Below are 20,613 nucleotides of genomic sequence, written 5' to 3' on the forward strand. Positions count from 1 at the left end.
AGCCCGTGCTTGGCACGGGTATCCATACTAGTACCATCTCAAAGAATATATAGATCGGTGTAATACAAAAAAATATCCAAATAATAAGGCTATCTACTCGAGAAGGAAGACCCAAATAGCGTGTAGAAAATGAATGCACATGCTAATTTATCTGATCAATCTTATATTAATTACTTACACGTGACAGTGCATAACTGTGTCACGTAGCATATATAGAGTTTTCTAGCAAATACAAGAATTCTCAACCTATATTACTTCCAGCACATTCTAGTTTCCAAATATTCCAAACATTAAGCCTCCTATAAAAACCACCTTACACAACTCTTGTATAACAAGCAACAATATGAAGCCAATTGACGAGAAACAAGAGACGGTAACAATAAGAGCAGTGAGTCACGACGAAGAAGGAAAAAAGAGAGTTGAAAAAACAGAACTCAACACACACAACATAGACACAATCAAACATGTGGAGAAGAAACTCATCAACAACGGTGTCCAACGTCTGGAACGCCACCCTGTCGACGGCATAGGCATTGGCCGTGGGCCGCCAAAGTCTGGTCGTGGTGGTAAGTTTACTTGGGAAGGTCCAGCTGATATGGTTGATAATATGCTTGATCCGGCGCCCGCGGCTATGGATGAGAAGGATCCTAATTATGTGGATGAGGAAGACGGAGAGGATGCTGCTAAGGAGTTGGTTGTTGGTGAGGTTGATGTTGCTAAGGTTGGTGAGGAAAGAGATGGTGTTGGTAGAGTTGATGTTGATCCTCGTTTGGTTGCTAATTAACTCATTAAGTAAGAATCGATTTAGTTTGTTTAATTTTTTATTTTATTTTTTAAGTTGGGTGTGTGTGTTGTAATATGTTGATTGATTCTGTGGAATGTGTGATCATATGTAATTATAATCAAACAGACAAAAAAAATAGGAACTACAGGGTCCATAACATCAAAAGAAACTTAATCCAAAGTACCACAAGTATTTTCACATCAACAAGCTCTTCCATCAACAACAATGAATAAAAATTAAACTACCAATTTATCCACAATCCAACTTTAGAGTGTTTGCAAAACTAAGCAGTAAAAGTAGTAAGACGATAGGACATTTCTTCAAAACAGAGAATATTAGCATTATGGAAACGAACTCTTGAGTGAAAATTTCAATCAGGATGAGCTGATGTAAGTGGTGGTAGCCCAAAAGCATTATCCTTCACATAAGATTGAACATCTTCAGCTTCAGCTACTCCTTTCAAGTACTTGCAAAGCTCACCATTTGGATCTATAAAGACACGTTAAAAATGCCCCACATCAAGTGCATAAAATCACTAAAACATTGTAACAAATTAAAAAAGAAGCATATGCTCTCACCAAGTTCATTGTCCTCTTTGTCCTCTGGGTCATATGACTTGGTAAAAATTGATGAATGCAGCTGCAATTTGAGGTTATGAAAATTGTTAACATTTGAATAAAAACCATATTATATAAATAAATAAATAGAACATGAGTTTTTGAATTACAGGATTAAAGAAGGCCTTGTATGGTTTGTCATCAATCATCAAAGTATTAGAAGCAGAATATGGGCCTCCTTTTTTGACTTCATCCCACACTTTTTTTAGTTCTTTGAAAAAAAGTGGCTTCTCTATGCTCTCTAGAGATTTATAACCAGAATCTTTACATTTCTTTTGATCCTACAAAATGTTATGAAACACACAATAAACGAACAAGATTTTATCAATATGCATTTTTATTTTCATATACAAATTGCAAAAAAACACAAACAACTTCAAGAAAATGTACCCAAATAAATAATAACTTATTTGCCAATTCTCCTATAGCACAGCTTAAAAAACCATCCATATTATACCTGTATTAATTAAAATTAATAGTAAGAGTGTAATAAATAACAATGTAACACCAAATAATCAATGAAATTTAGAAATAAAAAAGGGGGAAAAATGAGAATGCTGACCCTCTTGCACAAGACCAAATCCCAACTTCAAATCTTTCTAAGCAAAACTCCATAAATTCTTGGCTAAATGGTCTCTTATAAACTGTATCAAAATTAACCATATAAACATAAAAAAATAAATTCGCAAATATCAGAAATGTATGAAGTGTATGATTGAGTTTAAGTAAATATTACGGTAAAAGTTAAGATATTCGTGATCGGGTGCTCGAGACTTTAGGAATTCCATTCTTAGCAAGAGGATGAGCCATGTGGAGAGAAAACCATTAAGGTTCAAAACAAGCAATTTCTTCTTCTTTGGTGCAAGATTCAGCTTCTCAAGAGAAAGACTCAATTCTGGTTTGTGATCATCATGGTCAACATGATCAGCTTCAGAGTCTTTGATTTTGATATTTTCTTCACTGCAACTCTCTTTCTTTGCTTCCATTCTTGATATACTTAGTTTGAATTTGGTGATGATAAAATGTTGGGAAATGTTTAGTGCCTTAGTTGTATGCTTTATATAGAAATAGCACTTTGTGAATTCATCATATTAGCCACCCCTTAAGAGTTAGGAGTAGTAATAAATAGCAGTTAAGTTTGTTACGGTTTGTTATTTAGTTTGTTATTTTCTGTTTATTCGGTTAAGATTGTGACTTGTGAAACTGATCAATATCAGTTTGTTGCTTTATCTCATAGGTGTTCCTCCACCTATTTATGAACCAATTGAAGATAGTTAGTACTTAGTAATAACCTCACATTGGAAAATCATTAAACTACCACTTGTTACTTGAGTTTAACGTCGTAAAAAAAATAAAAAATGTCACACTGATCTACTATAGTACTCTCCATCTCAATAAGTGATCAAGTTTGAATATGTGTACTATTCACATAACATATATATTTTGACCATATATTTCTACTATTATATAAAGTCAAATTCTATTATATAAGATGTTGGAATTGTCTCGTAACTATTTTCAAAATATCAAATTTTTATAAAGTTTGCTGATACATAATTAAAAATTAAAGGTAAAAAAATGTGTACACATTAACCTCTCTTTTCTTTTCTGTTGGTTACGCTTCACTATATGATCTTATTCTAAGGTCACAATTGAGAAGCTATGAGATCAAAATCGCTCAATAAAAGTTAAAAGTTCTAAACCAGACAAAGAGGGTCAAAAGTATAATGAAGTCTTTAATTTTAAAAAAAAGTATACAACATAATAGATTGCTCTATCAATGCATTTTGAGCAGGCTACTACAAAAAAATGTGTCTCTATCAAATCTACGCACATATACCGGTATACACACTACGGCTATGCTTGATATCATAAATAAGCCTAACTTATAATTTATTTTACTACCTTACAAGTAGGGATGGAAATAGGTCAGACCGGCCTATAGGGGTCTACGACAGGTCAAACTTTTTTCTTAAATAGAGATGGCCTAGGCTTTTCTAAAAGCCTATTTAACTTAAAAGGTGAGGCCATATGCCATTCAAAAAGCCTCCTAGGCCGGCCTGTTTAAGTAAATTTAATAATATTATTTATTATTATATTATATTTTATACTTTAAATTAAAATAACAATATGTTAACCTTTATAGTGATCTAAGTTATACATTAATTTTTTGCATGTTTAAATGTATTGTTATAAACTAAAATTGAAATATGATATAATATATAGTCAAATTCCTTAAAAACTCATGTTGATTATCAAAAGCGAGTTTAATCTAACTGATATATTAGTTCGCTAGTCTATTTAAACTTTGATCGCATTGATTATTTAAAAATGTTCATATGAAATAGGCTTTTAAATAGGCTAGCAGGTCGTATCAGGCTCTCAGAAGGTCAGACTCAGGCCTAAAAAGTAAGCTTATGACAGGCTGCAGGCCAGACTTAGACCTCAAGTTAACATGACCCTTAGTTTTTACGTTTTTTAAAATTTACCTTTATTTTATATTTATAAGTTACTAAACCAATTAATCTTACCAAATACTATAATTTTTAATAAGCTAGTTTTTCACCTATAAATCATTAGTTATAAGCTAATTTTTCAACTATCAATTATAAGCTAGTTTAAAGCTTAATTTACTAAACATACCCTAAGGCGAATTTAAAAACCACCACGGATAGTACAATAAATTGACAAAATAAAAGGAACTTAGTCCAAAAAAGATAATAAATAACCTTTAAAGAAACTTAATCCAAACCATCGTTACATAGGAATCATCACATCACCAACATTAGAAAAAATATTAGAACCCTTCGCCCATATTGAAACTTGAGTCTTTTGCAAAATAAGTAGTGAACTATATGGACACTAAAACATTTCTCCAAAACATAGTGCCTCACAAAGTTGCTACTAGTCTATTACCAGCCATAAAACCACTACATTTCGTTATGCAACATCGTTGAACCATGTTTCACTCAATTATTAGAAGTTATAAGTGAACGAACACGAGAATAAAAAGCCCAATCAGGATGAGATGGTGTAATTGCTGGTTCACCAAAAGCATTATCCTTCACATAGGACTGAACATCTTCAGCTTCAGCTACTCCTTCCAAGTACTTGCATAGGTCACCATTTGGATCTATTCAAATTGTAAAAAAATTAATTACATCACTAAAATTAAATACATCAAATATCTTAACGGAGTTAAAATATAAGAAGCATAGGTTCTAACCCAGTGCTTTGTCACCCTTGTCCTCTGGATCGTATGACTTGGTAAAAATTGATGTATTTGGCTGCAATTTGAAGTGATTAAATGTAAAGCTGTTAATATTTGATTCAAAAACAGTTTTTTATATTAATATATTAAAAAAACATGTGAATTACCGGATTAAGGAAGGACCTGTATGGTCTGTCATCAATCATCAAAGTATTTGAAGCAGAATATGGCCCTCCTTTCTTGACATTATCCCACACTTCTTTTAGTTCCTTGAAAAAAAGAGGCTTATCGTCGTTCTCCAAGGTTACAAAACCAGAATCACTACATTTGTTTTGATCCTAAAATAAGTATATAAAACTCGCAAATTAAAGAACAAAGTTAACATATGAACAAATATTTTTTGCATGAAACAACATAAACTACTTCAAGTAACTGTACTGTACCCAAACAAATAGTAGCTTGTCTTTCGAATCTCCCATAACACATGCTAATGCACCATCAACACTACGCCTGTATTGATAGATAGTAATAAAAGGGGTGCAATGTAAGTAAAAATAATCAATCAAATTTAAAATAAAAAAGGAGATATAGAAGAGTGTTACTAACTCCATTCCAGAAGACCATAGGCCTACTTCAAATCTTTCTAAGCAGAATTTCATAAATTCTTCACAAAATGGCCTCTTGTAACCTTTAACACAATTCATAAAATAATCAATAATAATAAATATGCTTTCAAAAATAAACACACAAAAATGCATTCAATGAAGAATATATGATAAATGTATTACGGAGAAAGTAAGGATCTTTATAATAATCAGCAGTTCGAGCCTTTGGAATTGCTTTCTTATCACGAACATGAGCTCTGTGGAGAAGAAATCCATTAATGTTCATAATGAGCAATTTCTTCTTAGGACCAAAATCCAGTTTCTCAAGTGAAAGACCCAACTCCAGTTCTTCTGAACATTTGTCATCATCATGGTCATCATGATCACTGCAACTCTTTTTCTTTGCGTCCATTACTGATACACTTCGCTGAATTATGGTTATGATGTGCAGTACTTTACTTGCTTTATATACACAAGTGGAAAACGTGGGAAATCGTGTATTATTAAAGATGAAGTTAATGTAAAAGACGAAAAGGTGAAATATAAACTCATTCAGTGTTCCCTTTAGTGACATTGGTAATCCTAAACGTCTTCCTTTTGGTATTGGAAATCTCGGTTTATTTCACATTTACATGAAAAGGACTAGTATTTTGGACTAAAATTCAATTTTGATTACATTTTGTGTTGACAGATATTTGTAGGGTGTGACTAGAAAAAATCATTTGATAACCGCAACGTAAAATGTACTAAAACTTATGAGAAATGTTAACCAGTGATCAAAGGGCACTCTATTAGTGAATAATTTCCTAATTAGCAATCCTTAAAGAGTGGACGGACCTACGTTATCCTTTAATGAATTAAGGGTAATTTACCTCTAATGACAACTATGGTTCGATTTTGAAACGAAAAAGAGTAAGATCTCACGTTAAATGAAGAAGACAAAAAAATATGATGTTCTTGAGTTGAAAATGGTATCTGATTGTAAGAAAAAACCATATTAAAGAGGCATGCATTACCCATTGATTAAATAAGGGTAATTTAATCTAATGACAACTACGATTCGATTCTGAAACGAAAAAAATGAAGATCGCATGTTGAATGAAGGATATGAAGAAGTTTAAGGTTCTTGAGATGAAAAATTGTAACTTGTTATAATAATAAAGATGAAGAAAATGAATTTTTTCTTTGATAAGAATAAACTACTCACAGTTCATCAAGGAGTAACGAAGAAAAAACCAAAAATATAGTTCACAACCATATTTGAGTTTATTATGATAATAACCATCAATTCGATATTTATTTTAAAATTAAAAACTATCAAACTTGATCGTTCGATCTTAATTCAACGACTAAGATAGTTCCAAATATGTGAAATGAACTAATTTTTTTATCACAATAGTCGTCATTAAAATACTCACACAGACAAATGAGTTACATACCCGTGGGTATTTTTTTTTTAAGGAAGATTCTACATAACTTATTCTACATAACTTCTTATCGCCCTGCTTTTTAGCCTTATCGCCTATAGAGGGTCATTATTAGCAAACTAAACTTGAAAAAATTATTAATGTGGATTTAAATAATATTTATTTTAAAAAAAAATAAGATTGAAGATGTAAAATTAAGATAAAAAATTGATGGAAAAACCCAATTTAACTTATCAATTTCAAAACTTTTTAAGTAAGTAAAAAAATGGGCTCTGAGCGATGGAGAGGGGATGAGAGAGAGAACCGTGACGGTCCGTGGCTCCGCCACGGGCAATCACACCGGTTTGTTTCGCCGGAGGTGAGGTGTCATGGGGGGATAGGGTTCCTGGCAGGGTGTCACAAAGGGGCGGGGATGATGGTGATTGGATCGACGTGAGACCAAGACGGAGGAAAGCGCGACGACAGGAAGCTTTAGGTCAGGACAGGTTTCATGGAGGCGACAGGCTTAGGAACAGGGACGACTACAAACTGCGAGAATCTAGGGTAAGGAATGCGACTTGGGATGCTTCAGATTATACTGGTTCGGATTTCTCTGATAGGCAGGCTGTACGGTGGGGAGACTGTGACATTGAGGACGATAGGGCTTACTATTCTGATCGTCGAGAGAAGAAGGTAGTGACGCAGACCAAATCACGCAAACAGGAACAATTTGGCTTTGCGAATAGAGGAGGAGCGGCTCACTTTCAGTAAGAGCCGCAATTCTTCATTGCTGATTCCACCAAGGGGAACGATATTACATGTAGGCGTGCAACTGATCTTATTTCTGTAGACAACAGACACAGAAGGCAGGCTGTGAATGTGAAACCAGTAGCGCAAGAGTCACTCCAAAACAACGGTGTTGTTGCTGATACGTCCGTGAAAAGATTCGTTACATTTTATGTTACAAATTTTCCACCACATGCTTCAAATTTTTTCTTAAGAAAGGGGTTTGAAGTGTGTGGTATTCTTGAAGATGTGTTTGTGGCCAGAAATAGGAATATGTATGGTGAGGTTTATGGGTTTGTTTGTTATGCCAAAGTACGTGATGTTAATAAATTATTGAAAGTTATAAACAGTGTTTGGTTTGGTCAATATCGTGTTCATGCCGTGCTTGCGAGGTTCGATAGGAAGGGTTCGAATAAGGTGGAGGTAGTGAGGAAGGGGGTGGGTGCAGATGAGCGAGGGAAGGTGGAGGGGAGAGATGGTGTCGAGGGAGTTAAGGTGGGAAGGAAGGAGATTGAGGGAGAAAAAAGAAAGGATGGGGAAGAACCGGGGAAGGTGAGGGAGCGGAAGGAGGAAGAGGGAGTTGGAGAGAGGGGAGGGAAGGTGTTGGTGAAGGTGAGGGATGCGGTGGGTTCGAAGGGAGAGGGAGGGAGACATGGGAGAGGCGAGGAAGAGGGGCTGGTTGGAAGGAAGGCAGGCACGGTTAAACAGACATTGACATCGAAGATGGTGCGTAAGTATGTTTCCCTTGAGGAAGATTGGAATTGGGCAAAGAGAGGCTTGATTGGTACTGTAATTGATGGGGAGTCCATTCCGATCATTCAAAGTTGTGTCGAGGATGCAGACTTTAAGGACATTGACATCATTCCGCTTGGTGCAGACAAGGTTTTTATTCATTCTTTATCTGGTGCAATTGTATCGGAAATAGTGGGGGAAGCGAAACATTTTTTTGATCTTATTTTTTCTAGTCTGTATGTTTGGGACAAGGCGGTACTCCCTTTTCAGAGGGGTGCATGGTTACGTCTGTATGGAATACCATTACAAGCTTGGAATGAAAATTTCTTCAAATTATGTGTTTTTGATTATGGAAAATATTTACGAGCGGACACATGTTCTTTAAATAAAGAAAGGTTTGACTATGCTCGAGTGTTGATATCAACGTCATCTTTAGATGTGTTAAATGAATCAGAGCATATACTTGTTGATGGTGTGCTGGTAGATATTAAAATAGTTGAAGAATGGGGATTTTGTTTAGGTGACGACGCTTGTCTGTATGAGGAGGATGATAAGTGTGACTCAACTGTTCTGGAAGACGGAGAGATTAATGATGAGTTGGGTACTAATGCTGCTATTTTGGTGAATAAGTTGGCTAAAGACGTCGACGATGTTGACGAATTCATTCAGCGTGTCTATATAGAAAATAATAATTCCCACTTGAAGGATGATGTGCCAATCGGTGCACCTTTGTCAGATGTGAGTTCAGATGGTACCAAAAATGTTAAAGAAAATTATGCTCTTTCCAAGTCTATGGAGGATGCATCTATTAATGAGTTTGTTGTGGAAGATCAGCATGATGATGTGTCGGCTACTATAGATAATGTGGGTTGTACAGCAACATTAAGTGGGAATGGCAAGGAAAAGTAAGTCTTTACCATCGGGGCTGGTTTGGGAGTAACTAAAAAACGACGAGCTCGACCAACGGTTAGTTTTACTGACGATAGTCATTCTGTAAGATCAGGCCCGTGGAGTGTCGATTGGTTGCAAAATGTACAAAGGGGTGATATTGGGTTGATTTCTTCAAAGAAGAAAAGGTTGAAGAAAGTTGTGAAGAGCGGTGATGGCAATGTTGTCAGTAAAAAAGATTCAGTTACCAAAAGAAAAGCAGGGGGTGTGTTGCGACATCCGGTGCTCACTTTGAAAAAGGTTGCAAGGTTACCAAGTAAAGATAGAGAAGAGGTCATGAAAGTGTTGAAAGATTCTAAAGTAATGAAAAAATTGAAGCAAAAAATACACATCCGTAGACGTCAAAGGGCGAGAGTTACAAAGTCTTTGGAGGAGGTCCACCAATTTTCTTCTAACGACTCTTCAACAGCGGCGTCTGTGATTAATGATTGGCAGAATTTTGTTGTCTTAAAAGGTAGTGTGGAGGCAAAGGCGAGGGATATTGTGGACATTGGTAACGTTATTGGTGTTTCTTATAAAGGAATTAATGAAAACAGGTTTGCAGTGTTGTCACGTTCTCAGAATGTGGCTTTGGGGCCAGTGTTGACGCCGGTGGGGATGGAAGATGGAGAGGTGGGGGAGGATGCTTAAGGGAGGAGGAGCGGTGTTGGTGTTGGGCGGGGGTGTGTGTTCAATGCGGTTGGTGTCTTGGAATGTACGGGGTTTAGGGGGGATGGAGAAGAGAAGGGAAGTGAGGAAGTTGGTGGGGAAAAACACCTTTTATTTTGTGCTTGCAAGAAACAAAGTTAGCAGTGTGTGATGACTCTTTGGGTAATTCTTTGTGGCGAGATTCAAGCTTTTCCTTCTCGTATCGTCATTCTGTAGGTGCTTCGGGAGGTTTATTAATAATGTGGGACTCAGAGGAAGTGGAGGTGTGGTCATCGGTTAGTCAAAATCATATGTTACAATTTCATGGTCGATTTCTAAAATCAAATGAGGAGTTTTATTTATTCAATATTTATGCACCTTGTGAGACGAGAGCTAAACAAGAGTTGTGGGCGGCTTTATCAGTGCATTTGCAGTCTGTTCGTGGTAAAAAGGTTTGTGTTTGTGGAGATTTTAACTCGGTTAGAAATGCGGAAGAAAGAAGGTCTCTAAGGGGAGGCGGAAATGTTCTTGATAATCAACAATTTTCCCAGTTCATTGATGATAATGAGTTACTTGATTTACCTCTATGTGGTAAACGCTACACTTGGTTCAAAGGTGATGGTTTGTCGATGAGTAGGATTGACCGCTTCTTGTTATCTGAAGAGTGGTGTTTGCAGTGGCCTAATTGCATTCAGGCGGCTCTCCTTAGGGGTCTATCCGATCACTGTCCAGTTCAGCTTTCTGTTGATGAGGAAAATTGGGGGCCTCGACCGCTTAAAATGTTAAAATGTTGGCAAGATATGCCGGGTTATCAGCAGTTTGTGAAAGAAAAATGGAACTCTTTTCAGGTAGAAGGGTGGGGTGGCTTTGTGCTCTGTGAGAAATTGAAATTGACTAAAGGGGCGCTGAAGGAGTGGCATCTTCTACATGCAAAAAATATTCCTGGTAAAATTGACACCTTAAAAATTCGACAAGCAGAGATTGATGCAAAAGGGGATGATGATGACTTATCAGATGCGGAGATTCACGAACTCGGAAAGGTTGCTCATGATTTACATTCCTTGTCTCGTGTGAATTCAAGCATTCTTTGGCAACAGTCTCGGTTAAATTGGTTGAAGGATGGAGATTCTAATTCTAGGTATTTCCATTCGGTCATTTCTAGTCGGCGACGTCGAAATGCCATTGTGGCGCTAATGGTGAATGGTACCTTAGTGGAAGGAGTTCAGCCTAATCGGAATGCGGTGTTTTCGCATTTTAAGGACCATTATGCGGTGGCCTCTATTAGGCGACCGGGGGTTGCAAACTTGCCATTCAAAAATTTATCTTATGCGGAGGCTGGCGGTCTTGTTAAGTCGTTTTCTTTAATTGAAGTTAAAGAAGCAGTATGGGAATGTGATAGTTATAAGAGTCCAGGACCTGATGGGGTTAATTTTGGTTTCATAAAGCAGTTTTGGGATGACTTGAAGGATGAGGTAATGTGATTCATATCGGAGTTTCATCGGAATGGAAAACTGTCTCGAGGTATCAACAATACTTTCATAGCTTTGATTCCTAAAATTGATAGTCTGCAATGTCTTAATGACTTTAGGCCTATTTCGTTGGTTGGCTCTCTTTATAAAATTTTGGCTAAGGTCTTAGCAAACATGCTCAAAAAGGTTGTGGGAACAGTTGTTTCGGACAGCCAGACAACGTTTGTAAAAAATAGACAGATTCTTGATGGCATCTTTATTGCTAATGAGGTGGTTGATGAGGCTCGGAAGATGAAAAAGGAGTTGTTGCTTTTTAAAGTTGACTTTGAAAAAGCTTATGATTCAGTTGACTGGGGTTACTTGGATGAGGTAATGAAAAAAATGGCATTTCCAGTTCTATGGAGAAAGTGGATAAAGGAATGTGTGTCAACGGCCACCGCTTCTGTTTTAGTAAATGGCAGCCCTACAGAAGAGTTTCCTATGCAACGGGGTTTACGTCAAGGGGATCCTCTTTCTCCATTTTTGTTTTTGTTAGCAGCAGAAGGGATGAATGTTTTGATGTCATCGGTGGTGGAGAATAATGTGTTTACATGATACAAGGTTGGGACTACCAATTCTGTTGTTGTGTCTCATTTACAATTTATGGATGACACATTGTTACTGGGTACTAAAATTTGGGCCAATGTGCGTGCTTTGAGAGCGGTACTGACTTTGTTTGAAGATATGTCTGGACTGAAGGTAAATTTTAACAAAAGTCTGCTCGTTGGTATTAATATTGCGGAGTCTTGGTTGAATGAAGCGGCTTCAATTTTAAATTGTAAAGTGGGCAAGGTTTCGTTTGTGTATCTGGGTCTTTCTGTTGGAGGTAATCCGAATCGGTTAGTTTTTTGGGATCCAGTGTTGCATACTATAAAATCTAGATTGTCGGGGTGGCAGAGTCGCTTTCTCTCTTTTGGTGGCCGGTTGGTTCTCTTAAAATCTGTCTTGACTTCGCTTCCTGTCTATGCTCTTTCTTTCTTCAAAGCTCCGCCAGGTATACACTCTATCATTAATCTATTTTTAATAAAAAAATTTGGGGAGGGTGTGAGGATAACAGGAAAATTTCCTGGATTGCTTGGAGCTCAGTTTGTTTAAGAAAGGAGTGTGGAGGGTTGGGGGTGAGGCAGTTAAGGGAATTTAATAGTGCTTTATTAGGGAAGTGGTGTTGGAGGATGTTGGTGGATAGAGAGGGGTTTTGGTATAAGGTGTTGGTGGCGCGGTATGGTGAGGAGGCAGGGAGGTTGGAGGTAGGGGCAGGAGTGGTTCTTTTTGGTGGAGAGAGATAGCGAAGATTAAGGATGGGATAGGTGACGTTGATGGGGGTTGGTTTGCAGAGAGGGTGTCGAAACGGGTGGGGGATGGATCTAGTACCTATTTTTGGCATGACAGATGGTTAGGAGATATACCGTTACGTAATAGGTTCCGACGCCTATTTGATTTATCTAATAATAAACTCTGTACAGTGGCTGAAATGTTTGCTTTAGGTTGGAAGGAAGGAGGAGAGGCGTGGAACTGGAGGAGGAGGTTGTGGGCTTGGGAGGAGGAGTTGGTAGTGGAGTGTAGGCTTCTACTTAACAATATTGTTTTACAGACTGACATTCCTGACAGGTGGCAGTGGAACCCGGACATCCAAAGGGGTTACACTGTGAGCGGTGTCTATCACATTCTGACAACTCCAGCTGACCCTATACCAGGTGGATTGAATGATCTTGTTTGGCATCATCAGGTTCCTTTGAAAGTTTCCATTTTTGTGTGGCGTTTGATTCGGGACAGGCTTCCAACCAAGACTAATCTTGTCCGTCGAGGGGTGCTTCCGGCTGAGGCAGCGGTGTGTGGTGTTGGGTGCGGTAACGACGAAACGGCGTCACACCTGTTTCTTCATTGTGATAGTTTCGGGCCTTTGTGGGGGCATATCAGAAAGTGGATTGGTGCTTCAGGTGTCGAACCTAATGATATATGTGAGCATTTCTTTCAATTCATTCATTGTACAGGTTACTCAAGGATGCACAGGTCTTTCCTTCAGCTAGTGTGGTTACTTTGTGTCTGGGTGGTTTGGAATGAACGCAATAACAGAATATTTAATAATAACCAAACCACCATAGAACAATTATTAGAAAAGATTAAAGTTCATTCCTTATGGTGGTTAAAGACTAATAATGCCTCGTTTGTACATGGCACTCAGATGTGGTGGTCGGACCCTATGTTATGTCTGGGTATCGACTGACCGTTACTTTGTAAATATTTTGAGACGGTTCTCTTCTTTTTTGGAGTGACCATGTAGTACATCTTGTACTATAGTGGTTTCACATCCAGTAGTAATATATTCCATTTTGATGTCTTCAAAAAAAAAAAAAAGATAAAAAATTGATGAACTATAAACTTTAATCTTTAAGATACTTCAATCTATAAAATGTAGACGGATAAGACTCATAAAATAAATCATAAGCTCGAATCTTTTTTAGCCAAATGATCTTATAATACATAAGCTATAAACTCAAAAACATGCTTTACTAAACACTCCCAAAGTCAAATTCGAACCATGGATTTTACAATAAATTGCTAAAATAAAATTGAACTTAATCCAAATAAGATAATGAATCACCTTTAAAAAGAAACTTAATCCAAACCATCATTACATGGGTATGATCACAATACCAACAATAAAGAAAATTTTAGAACACTTCACACACATATATTGAAACAATAGTCTTTTGCAAAATTAGTAAACATTTCTCGTAAAACCACTGCATTGCATTATGCAACAACATTGAACCATGTTTTACTCAATTGTTAGCAGTTATACGGGAACGAACACGAGAATAGAAGGCCCAATCAGGATGAGATGTTGTAATTGCTGGTTCACCAATAGCATTATCCTTCACATAGGACTGAACATCTTCAGCTTCAGCTACTCCTTTCAAGTACTTGCATATGTCACCATTTGGATCTATTCAAATTATAAAATTAAAAAATTAATTACATCAATAAAATTAAATACACCAAATCTCTAGAAAAATAAAATATAGGAAGCATAAGTTCTAACCCAGTGCCTTGTCATCCTTGTCCTCAGGATCATATGACTTAGGAAAAATAATTGATGTATTGGGCTGCAATTTGAGGTGATTAAAGCTGTTAATATTTGATTCAAAAACATTTTTTTATATTAATATTAAGAAAAACAAGTGAATTACCGGATTAAGGAAAGACTTGTATGGTTTGTCATCGATCAGCAAAGTATTTGAAGCAGAATATGGTCCTCCTTTCTTGACAGTATTCCACACTTTTTTCAGTTCTTTGAAAAAGAGAGGCTTCTTATTGTTCTCCAAGGATTTAAAGCCAGAATCTCTACATTTACCTTGATCCTAAATTAAATGTATGAAACAAATTAATTAACGAATAGAGTTAATTAACATATCAAGAAATGATTTTAGGTACAAAACAGCGTAAGCGAGTACCGTACCCAAACAAATAGTAGCTTGTTTTTCGAATCGCCAATAGCACAGGCTAAAGCACCATCAACATTATGCCTGCATTTAGAGTAACAAAAGGGATACAGTGTAAGAAAAAATAATAAATCAAATTTAAAAAGAAAATAAGGGAAAGAAAAAAAAAATAGAAGAGTGCTATGAAGCACGAACACTCCTCGGATTAGGTATGTCCCGGTGTCGGATACGAGTCGGTGTCCGACACCTATAATTACAACTGAATTCATTTTCTTAAATTATTATCGGTGTCGGCGTGTGGGTGTCCGTGTCGTGTCCGTGCTTCATAGGAAGAGTGTTAATTACTAACTCCATTGCAGAAGACCAGACACCCACTTCAAATCTTTCTAAGCAGAATTTCATAAATTCTTCACTAAATGGCCTCTTGTAAACTGTAACATAATTCATTAAATAATCAATAAATAAATATGCATTCAAATATTTTATGAAGATATGATAAAAATTGCTAAATATATATATATGTGAGAAACTTATTACGGAGAAAGTGACGATATTTGTAATCAGCGGTCCGAGACTTTGGAATTGCTTTCTTGTCAGTGACACGAGCTCTATGGAGAAGAAATCCGTTAAGGTTCATAATAAGCAATTTCTTCTTAGGTCCGAGATTCAGCTTCTCAAGAGAAAGACCCAATTCTGGTTCTGCTGAACTTTTGTGATCATCATGGTCATCATGATCAGCTTCAGAGTCTTTGATTTTGATATTTCCATAACTACAACTCTCTTTTTTTGCTTCCATTCTTGATACACTTTGCAAAATTATGGTAATGATGATAAAATGTGTAGTGTTTTACTTGCTTTATAACAAGTGGAAAAGGTGAAATAAACCGATTCGGTGTTCCCTTTAGTGACATTGGTATTCCTAAACGTATGTATAGAAGAATTAGATTCATTCAATTCAATTCAAAAGTCCATGTGTAAGTATATATGTTTTTGATCATATAAATATCTCTATTTTTGTTTACCTAAATAAAAATTCTTTATTTTTGTTTTTAATTCCTCTAAAAAATATCAATAAATTTTGATTTCCAAAATGTTTTTCGTCAATGGTTTTTAGTCTTGGTCTTTTAAATTAAACTCATGTGTATCTTTTAAAATTTTAAATTATAAGTGTCAAAATTTTCCTTCAAAAAAGAAAAAAAAAGGGTTAAAATCTAATATAAAAAAAAGCAATTGGATGAGAGCAGTGGCGTATCCAGGACCCTAAGTCAGGGGGTGCGAAATTTTAACTTTGTTAATTATTATTAAAAATAAAATTATAATTTTAATATATATAATTTTGATCTAGCATTTTTCTTAGGATTTAATTAATATGCGCAATAATGTAACATGATTTTATACATGCATCTAATGATATGTTGCCACATCACTAGTGTATAGAAATTAAACTCTTTTCCTTAATAATATATAATTTAAACAACTAAATCTACATTTACTTCTTCCCAACAAAAAAAATGGTTATTTTAATAAATAATCACATTAAATTTTAGAATTTTTAACAAATTGTAAATTCAAGTATGTATCACTAGGATCTCTAAACATCACTATAAATTCAAAAGAGTATCATTTACATTATATACTATTAAGGTTTTTTCTAGGTTATACTTTTGAAGAATGGTAGGTAATTTACCCACCAACTAATGAAAATGAACAATTTATTTATGGGGTCAAGATAGTTCATGCATATCACCTAAAAAGGTGAATGTTCATTGGTTGAGGTAAATTACCCACCATTCTTCCATCGATACTTTAGTTGTCACCTACTATTAATTGTAATCATAGTCTTTATATACATAAAAAAGAATAAAAATATAACCTTAAATTAGAGAGAGGAAAGTTTTTTCCCTCCGTCCCTAAATAACCGTGTCTTTTGTTCATTTCACACATATTAAAATAGAGAAAAATAGTCGATTGTCTTTGTCAAGTATTGACGTATTCTCCATTATCATAAATGTAAAGTATATTATATTGAATTGGGAGTGATGAAATTTGCATTAATTGTTGTCTTTGTTACAATTTTTTTTACAAATGACTCAATTATTTTGAGACGGAAGGAGTATTATTCATCTGCAAGTAAATAACAAATAAATAGATTGGTCACCAAAAATAAAAATAACAAATGGATTTGATTTAACGTGGCAGATGCATAATTGAAGTCAAAGTCTTAGAAATTGAGCTCAATGTTATGCTTATGCGTTTTACCATTCATGGGAAATAAAAGTCTACTAACAAAGAAAATAACAACATTAAAAGTCCTTTTATGAGCAAATTAATAGCATTAAAATTCAAAAGACAAACGTTACAAGTCAAGAAGAGACGCGTGAGTGTGGTTCAGTCTTGGCCTCTTGGGTTAGGAGGTGCAAAACAAAAATCTCAGGGTATGCAAATAACATAAAAGTAAGATTATTGGTGCAAATAGCAATGCACACCCTCAACCATACCTGAATCCACCCCTGGATGAGAGAGGGTTTTGCTTGAAAAGTTGAGAAAGTATTTTGAAGCACTTGGATTGAAGATGAGAGAGGGCTTTGGTTGAAAAGTTGAGAAAGTATTTTGAAGCACTTGGATTGAAGATATAAGTGTATTAATTTTCATAACACTTATTAAACTTTTTTTTGCAAGTACTTAATTTATTATAAACACGTAATATTTATAATTTTAAGCAACTAAGATAAGTTGTTTTTATCTATTTCCCTTCAACTTTATAGATTTTTTAGTTTAAAGACCAAAAGTGATAAAAAAAAAGCAAGATTTAAAGTCAGAGTACATTCATTAGACGAGCAGAAGCGAACTCAAACGAGAGATTATAGAGTTTAAGGCCAATTTCTAGAGCATATTCGTTAGGTTTGCCATATTTCGCCTAACGAATTAAGACAGCTTTAATGACTTGTTAGATGAGTTGTCAATTTCGTCTATTTGATAAAACCTCGAGGTGTAGGCGAGCTGAATTCACCCAACGAATGTTCACTCTTTGTTTTGGAGGAACAAATGTTCACTCTTGCATACACTTAAAAGGGCAGCTCAGTTAGTTCGTGAGAAAAGAACCAAATTTTGGAGGAACCGACATTTTTTTCTTAATATCGTGTTTTTTTTAGAGTATTTCATAAAAGCAAGTAGCCCACTCGATAATTCAACTTTCGCATACACATAATTCAAATGCTACCAAACTAAAGCTTAAAACCTAGTACATGATAAGATAAAAAGGCTATAAAGCAACATGCAAGTGGCAAAAGTGGTGGTAAATTGAGAGAAGAAGAAAAACCCAAGAGAAAGGAAAGAATTCCAATTGGTTGAAGGGGGTATCCTAAGGAAGTTATAAATAGGACAAGTCAGTCACTCACTTTCAAGCGTATCACGTTATATAAAAAGCAAATTTGGTTCTTTTGCAAATTATTTTGAGTTCAAAGACAAGAAGGAAAAAAAAAAAAAGTGATCTAGACAAGAGACATATGTGTAGATACTATGAATCTGTTGTAAATATTTGATCAAGATGGTTATATATAAATTTTATTATTCATCGTGTCTTTGATTTAGTTCCGCACTTAATGTTTTTTCCGATATGCAATCCGAAAATCAAATTTTGATTTAGAAAATGCAAGACATAATCTTTTTATCTAAATGGTCTGAATTAAATCATGTGTATATACTTATGCCTAGACATGAGGTTAGGTTTGCATTCCTATCATTGATACGGTCATATGTCTTTGAATCAATCAGCTATTTTGCCCAACATCGAAAGTCGATTGATATAACGAATTTCGCGTCGTTGGATAGATATGTCAATGTATGATGAGGAATAGGTGGAAACATAATTGAATTAGGAGGAGTGTATAATCGATCAAGTAAAGATTTTATACGACTAGTTAAAGTTATTTAAGAAAACTAAGCCAAAACAATTAAGCTTCTCCAAGCATGTGTGATTTATGCCAACTAGAGTTTGTAAGAGCTGCAGTTAGTGTGAACACAAGAAAATGGGTAAAGCACACTTTTGTTGAATTGGTTTTTCACATGGCAGTAAAAGGTGTTTGACAAAAGGGATTAGCATTTACCATTCAGATTTTCGGTGCATATATTTTCAACTTAAATTGATTGGCTGTTGTGCTTATGTCTATGGTCATAAATTGAAGTGGTTGAGACAATGGCTTTGCAATCCTATAAATAGCTTGCCCGTGAATCATTTTTATTCATCACAAATCAGTAACAACACAACAACAAGTAAAGCTTGTTTAGAATTAGAGAGAAAAAAATATAGAGAGGAAAAATAGTTTCTCCTGTGAGGTTTCTTCTAGATTATGTTAGTTAGTATTCTCCTATTTATAAGAGAGAGTGGTAATTGTACTCTCCTTGTATTTAGAGAGAGGTCCTGTAATTTCTTTCACATAGTGAAAGTTCTCCACTCTTGCCCTGTGGTTTTTTCCCCTTATTTGTTGAGGGGTTTCCACGTAAAATATTGTGTGTTCAGTTCCTCTTTTCTCGTCTCTTATTTTAGCTGTGTGATAATATTTTGTTACTCTGGTACCTAACAGTAGTATCAAAGCAGCTGGTTCGTAGTTGTTATTCCGCTGTGATAAACTAGTGGTGTGATAAGGAAAAATCTTAGTATGCTCTGTGGTTGCGGTGTAAACTGATCTTCCACATCAGAAAAGAATTCTTATTATTCCGGTCTAGTTTGAAGAAAAAATGTTTGGTGTAAAAACCATGGCAACAAAATTTGAGATAGAGAAGTTCAACGGGAGAAATTTTTCCCTGTGGAAATTGAAGATAAGGGCAATTTTAAGAAAAGATAATTGCCTAGACGCAATAGATGGCAGACCTGCAGATATCACTGACGAAAAGTGGAAAGAGATGGATGATAATGTTGTTGCCAATTTGCACCTAGCAATGGCAGACTCGGTATTGTCAAGTATTGCTGAAAAGAAGACAGCAAAGGAGATTTGGGATACTCTAATAAAATTGTACGAGGTCAAATCACTCCACAACAGAATATTCTTAAAGAGAAGGCTCTACACCCTTCGAATGGGTGAATCCACATCCGTAACGGATCACATCAACACCCTGAATACGCTATTTTCTCAACTCACGGCATCTGATTTCAGAATAGCAGAAAATGAGCGTGCTGAACTTCTACTTCAGAGTTTACCAGATTCGTATGATCAACTCATCATCAACATTACAAATAATAACATAACTGACATTCTTCACTTTGATGATGTCGCCGGTGCAATCCTTGAAGAAGAATCCAGGCGCAAGAACAAAGAAGAAAGGTCAGAGAGTTCAAAGCAAGCAGAGGCTTTGACGATGACGAAAGGCAGATCAACGGAACGTGGCCCCAGTGGGAGTCAAAATCATGGTAGGTCAAAACCTCGAAGAAAGAAGTATATCAAATGCTACGGTTGTGGCATGAAAGGGCACGTAAAGAAGGAGTGTTGGAATATCAAGAAGAATGGAGAGAAGAATTCTGAAGCTTCAACATCTCAAGGATGTGTTGCAAGTACCTCAGATGACGGGGAAATTTTGTATAGCGAAGCAGCAAGCAGTTCTAAAGGCGGAAGACGGCTCAACGATGTCTGGATAATGGATTCAGGTGCAACATGGCACATGACTCCACACCGAGATTGGTTTTACTCTTATGAGCCTATCTCGGAAGGGTCAGTGTACATGGGAAATGCCTTAGAAATTGCTGGAATCGGTACTATCAGATTAAAGATGCATGATGGTACTATTCGAAAAATACAAGGAGTGCGTCATGTAAAGGGGTTAAAGAAGAATTTATTGTCTGTTGGACAATTGGATGATCTCGGGTGTAAGATCCACACTGAAGGTGGAATCTTGAAAGTAGTGAAAGGCAATCTTGTGGTGATGAAAGCAGAAAAGATCACAAGTAATCTA

The 20,613-nt window shown here is 35.8% G+C and overlaps 3 protein-coding genes and 1 pseudogene across 4 annotated transcripts; 2 read left to right on the forward strand and 2 right to left on the reverse strand.

Annotated features, from left to right (window-relative positions):
* Positions 1–295: 295 nt before the first annotated feature.
* LOC146910669 (plant/protein) lies at positions 296–817 on the forward strand. The gene has a single exon (XM_085723789.1). It carries the CDS (start codon positions 344–346, stop codon positions 782–784), a length of 441 nt encoding a protein of 146 aa, XP_085579915.1. The 5' UTR covers positions 296–343; the 3' UTR covers positions 785–817.
* LOC146910670 (uncharacterized) lies at positions 689–5,331 on the reverse strand (annotated as a pseudogene). Its single transcript, XR_015020255.1, has 10 exons — positions 5,056–5,331; positions 4,780–4,950; positions 4,628–4,688; positions 4,377–4,534; positions 2,138–2,456; positions 1,964–2,045; positions 1,792–1,858; positions 1,512–1,682; positions 1,363–1,423; positions 689–1,273 (listed from the first exon to the last, which is right to left on the reverse strand). The product of XR_015020255.1 is annotated as an uncharacterized LOC146910670 (transcript).
* A 6,496-nt stretch (positions 5,332–11,827) lies between these two features.
* Positions 11,828–13,285, forward strand: LOC146910671 (uncharacterized). The gene is made up of 3 exons (XM_085729454.1): positions 11,828–12,218; positions 12,688–13,096; positions 13,216–13,285. The coding sequence occupies exons 1-3, from the start codon at positions 11,828–11,830 to the stop codon at positions 13,283–13,285; spliced, it is 870 nt and encodes a 289-aa protein (XP_085585580.1).
* Positions 13,286–13,713: 428 nt separating this feature from the next.
* On the reverse strand, positions 13,714–15,496 carry LOC146910672 (putative FCP1 homology domain-containing protein C1271.03c). Its single transcript, XM_085723790.1, has 6 exons — positions 15,205–15,496; positions 15,017–15,098; positions 14,685–14,751; positions 14,416–14,586; positions 14,268–14,331; positions 13,714–14,171 (listed from the first exon to the last, which is right to left on the reverse strand). The coding sequence occupies exons 1-6, from the start codon at positions 15,461–15,463 to the stop codon at positions 14,008–14,010; spliced, it is 807 nt and encodes a 268-aa protein (XP_085579916.1). The 5' UTR covers positions 15,464–15,496; the 3' UTR covers positions 13,714–14,007.
* Positions 15,497–20,613: the final 5,117 nt, after the last annotated feature.

Source organism: Medicago sativa, chromosome 7 (assembly GCF_051527215.1).
Source record: "Medicago sativa cultivar Bolivia chromosome 7, Bolivia_mono, whole genome shotgun sequence".
Taxonomy (NCBI): domain Eukaryota; kingdom Viridiplantae; phylum Streptophyta; class Magnoliopsida; order Fabales; family Fabaceae; genus Medicago; species Medicago sativa.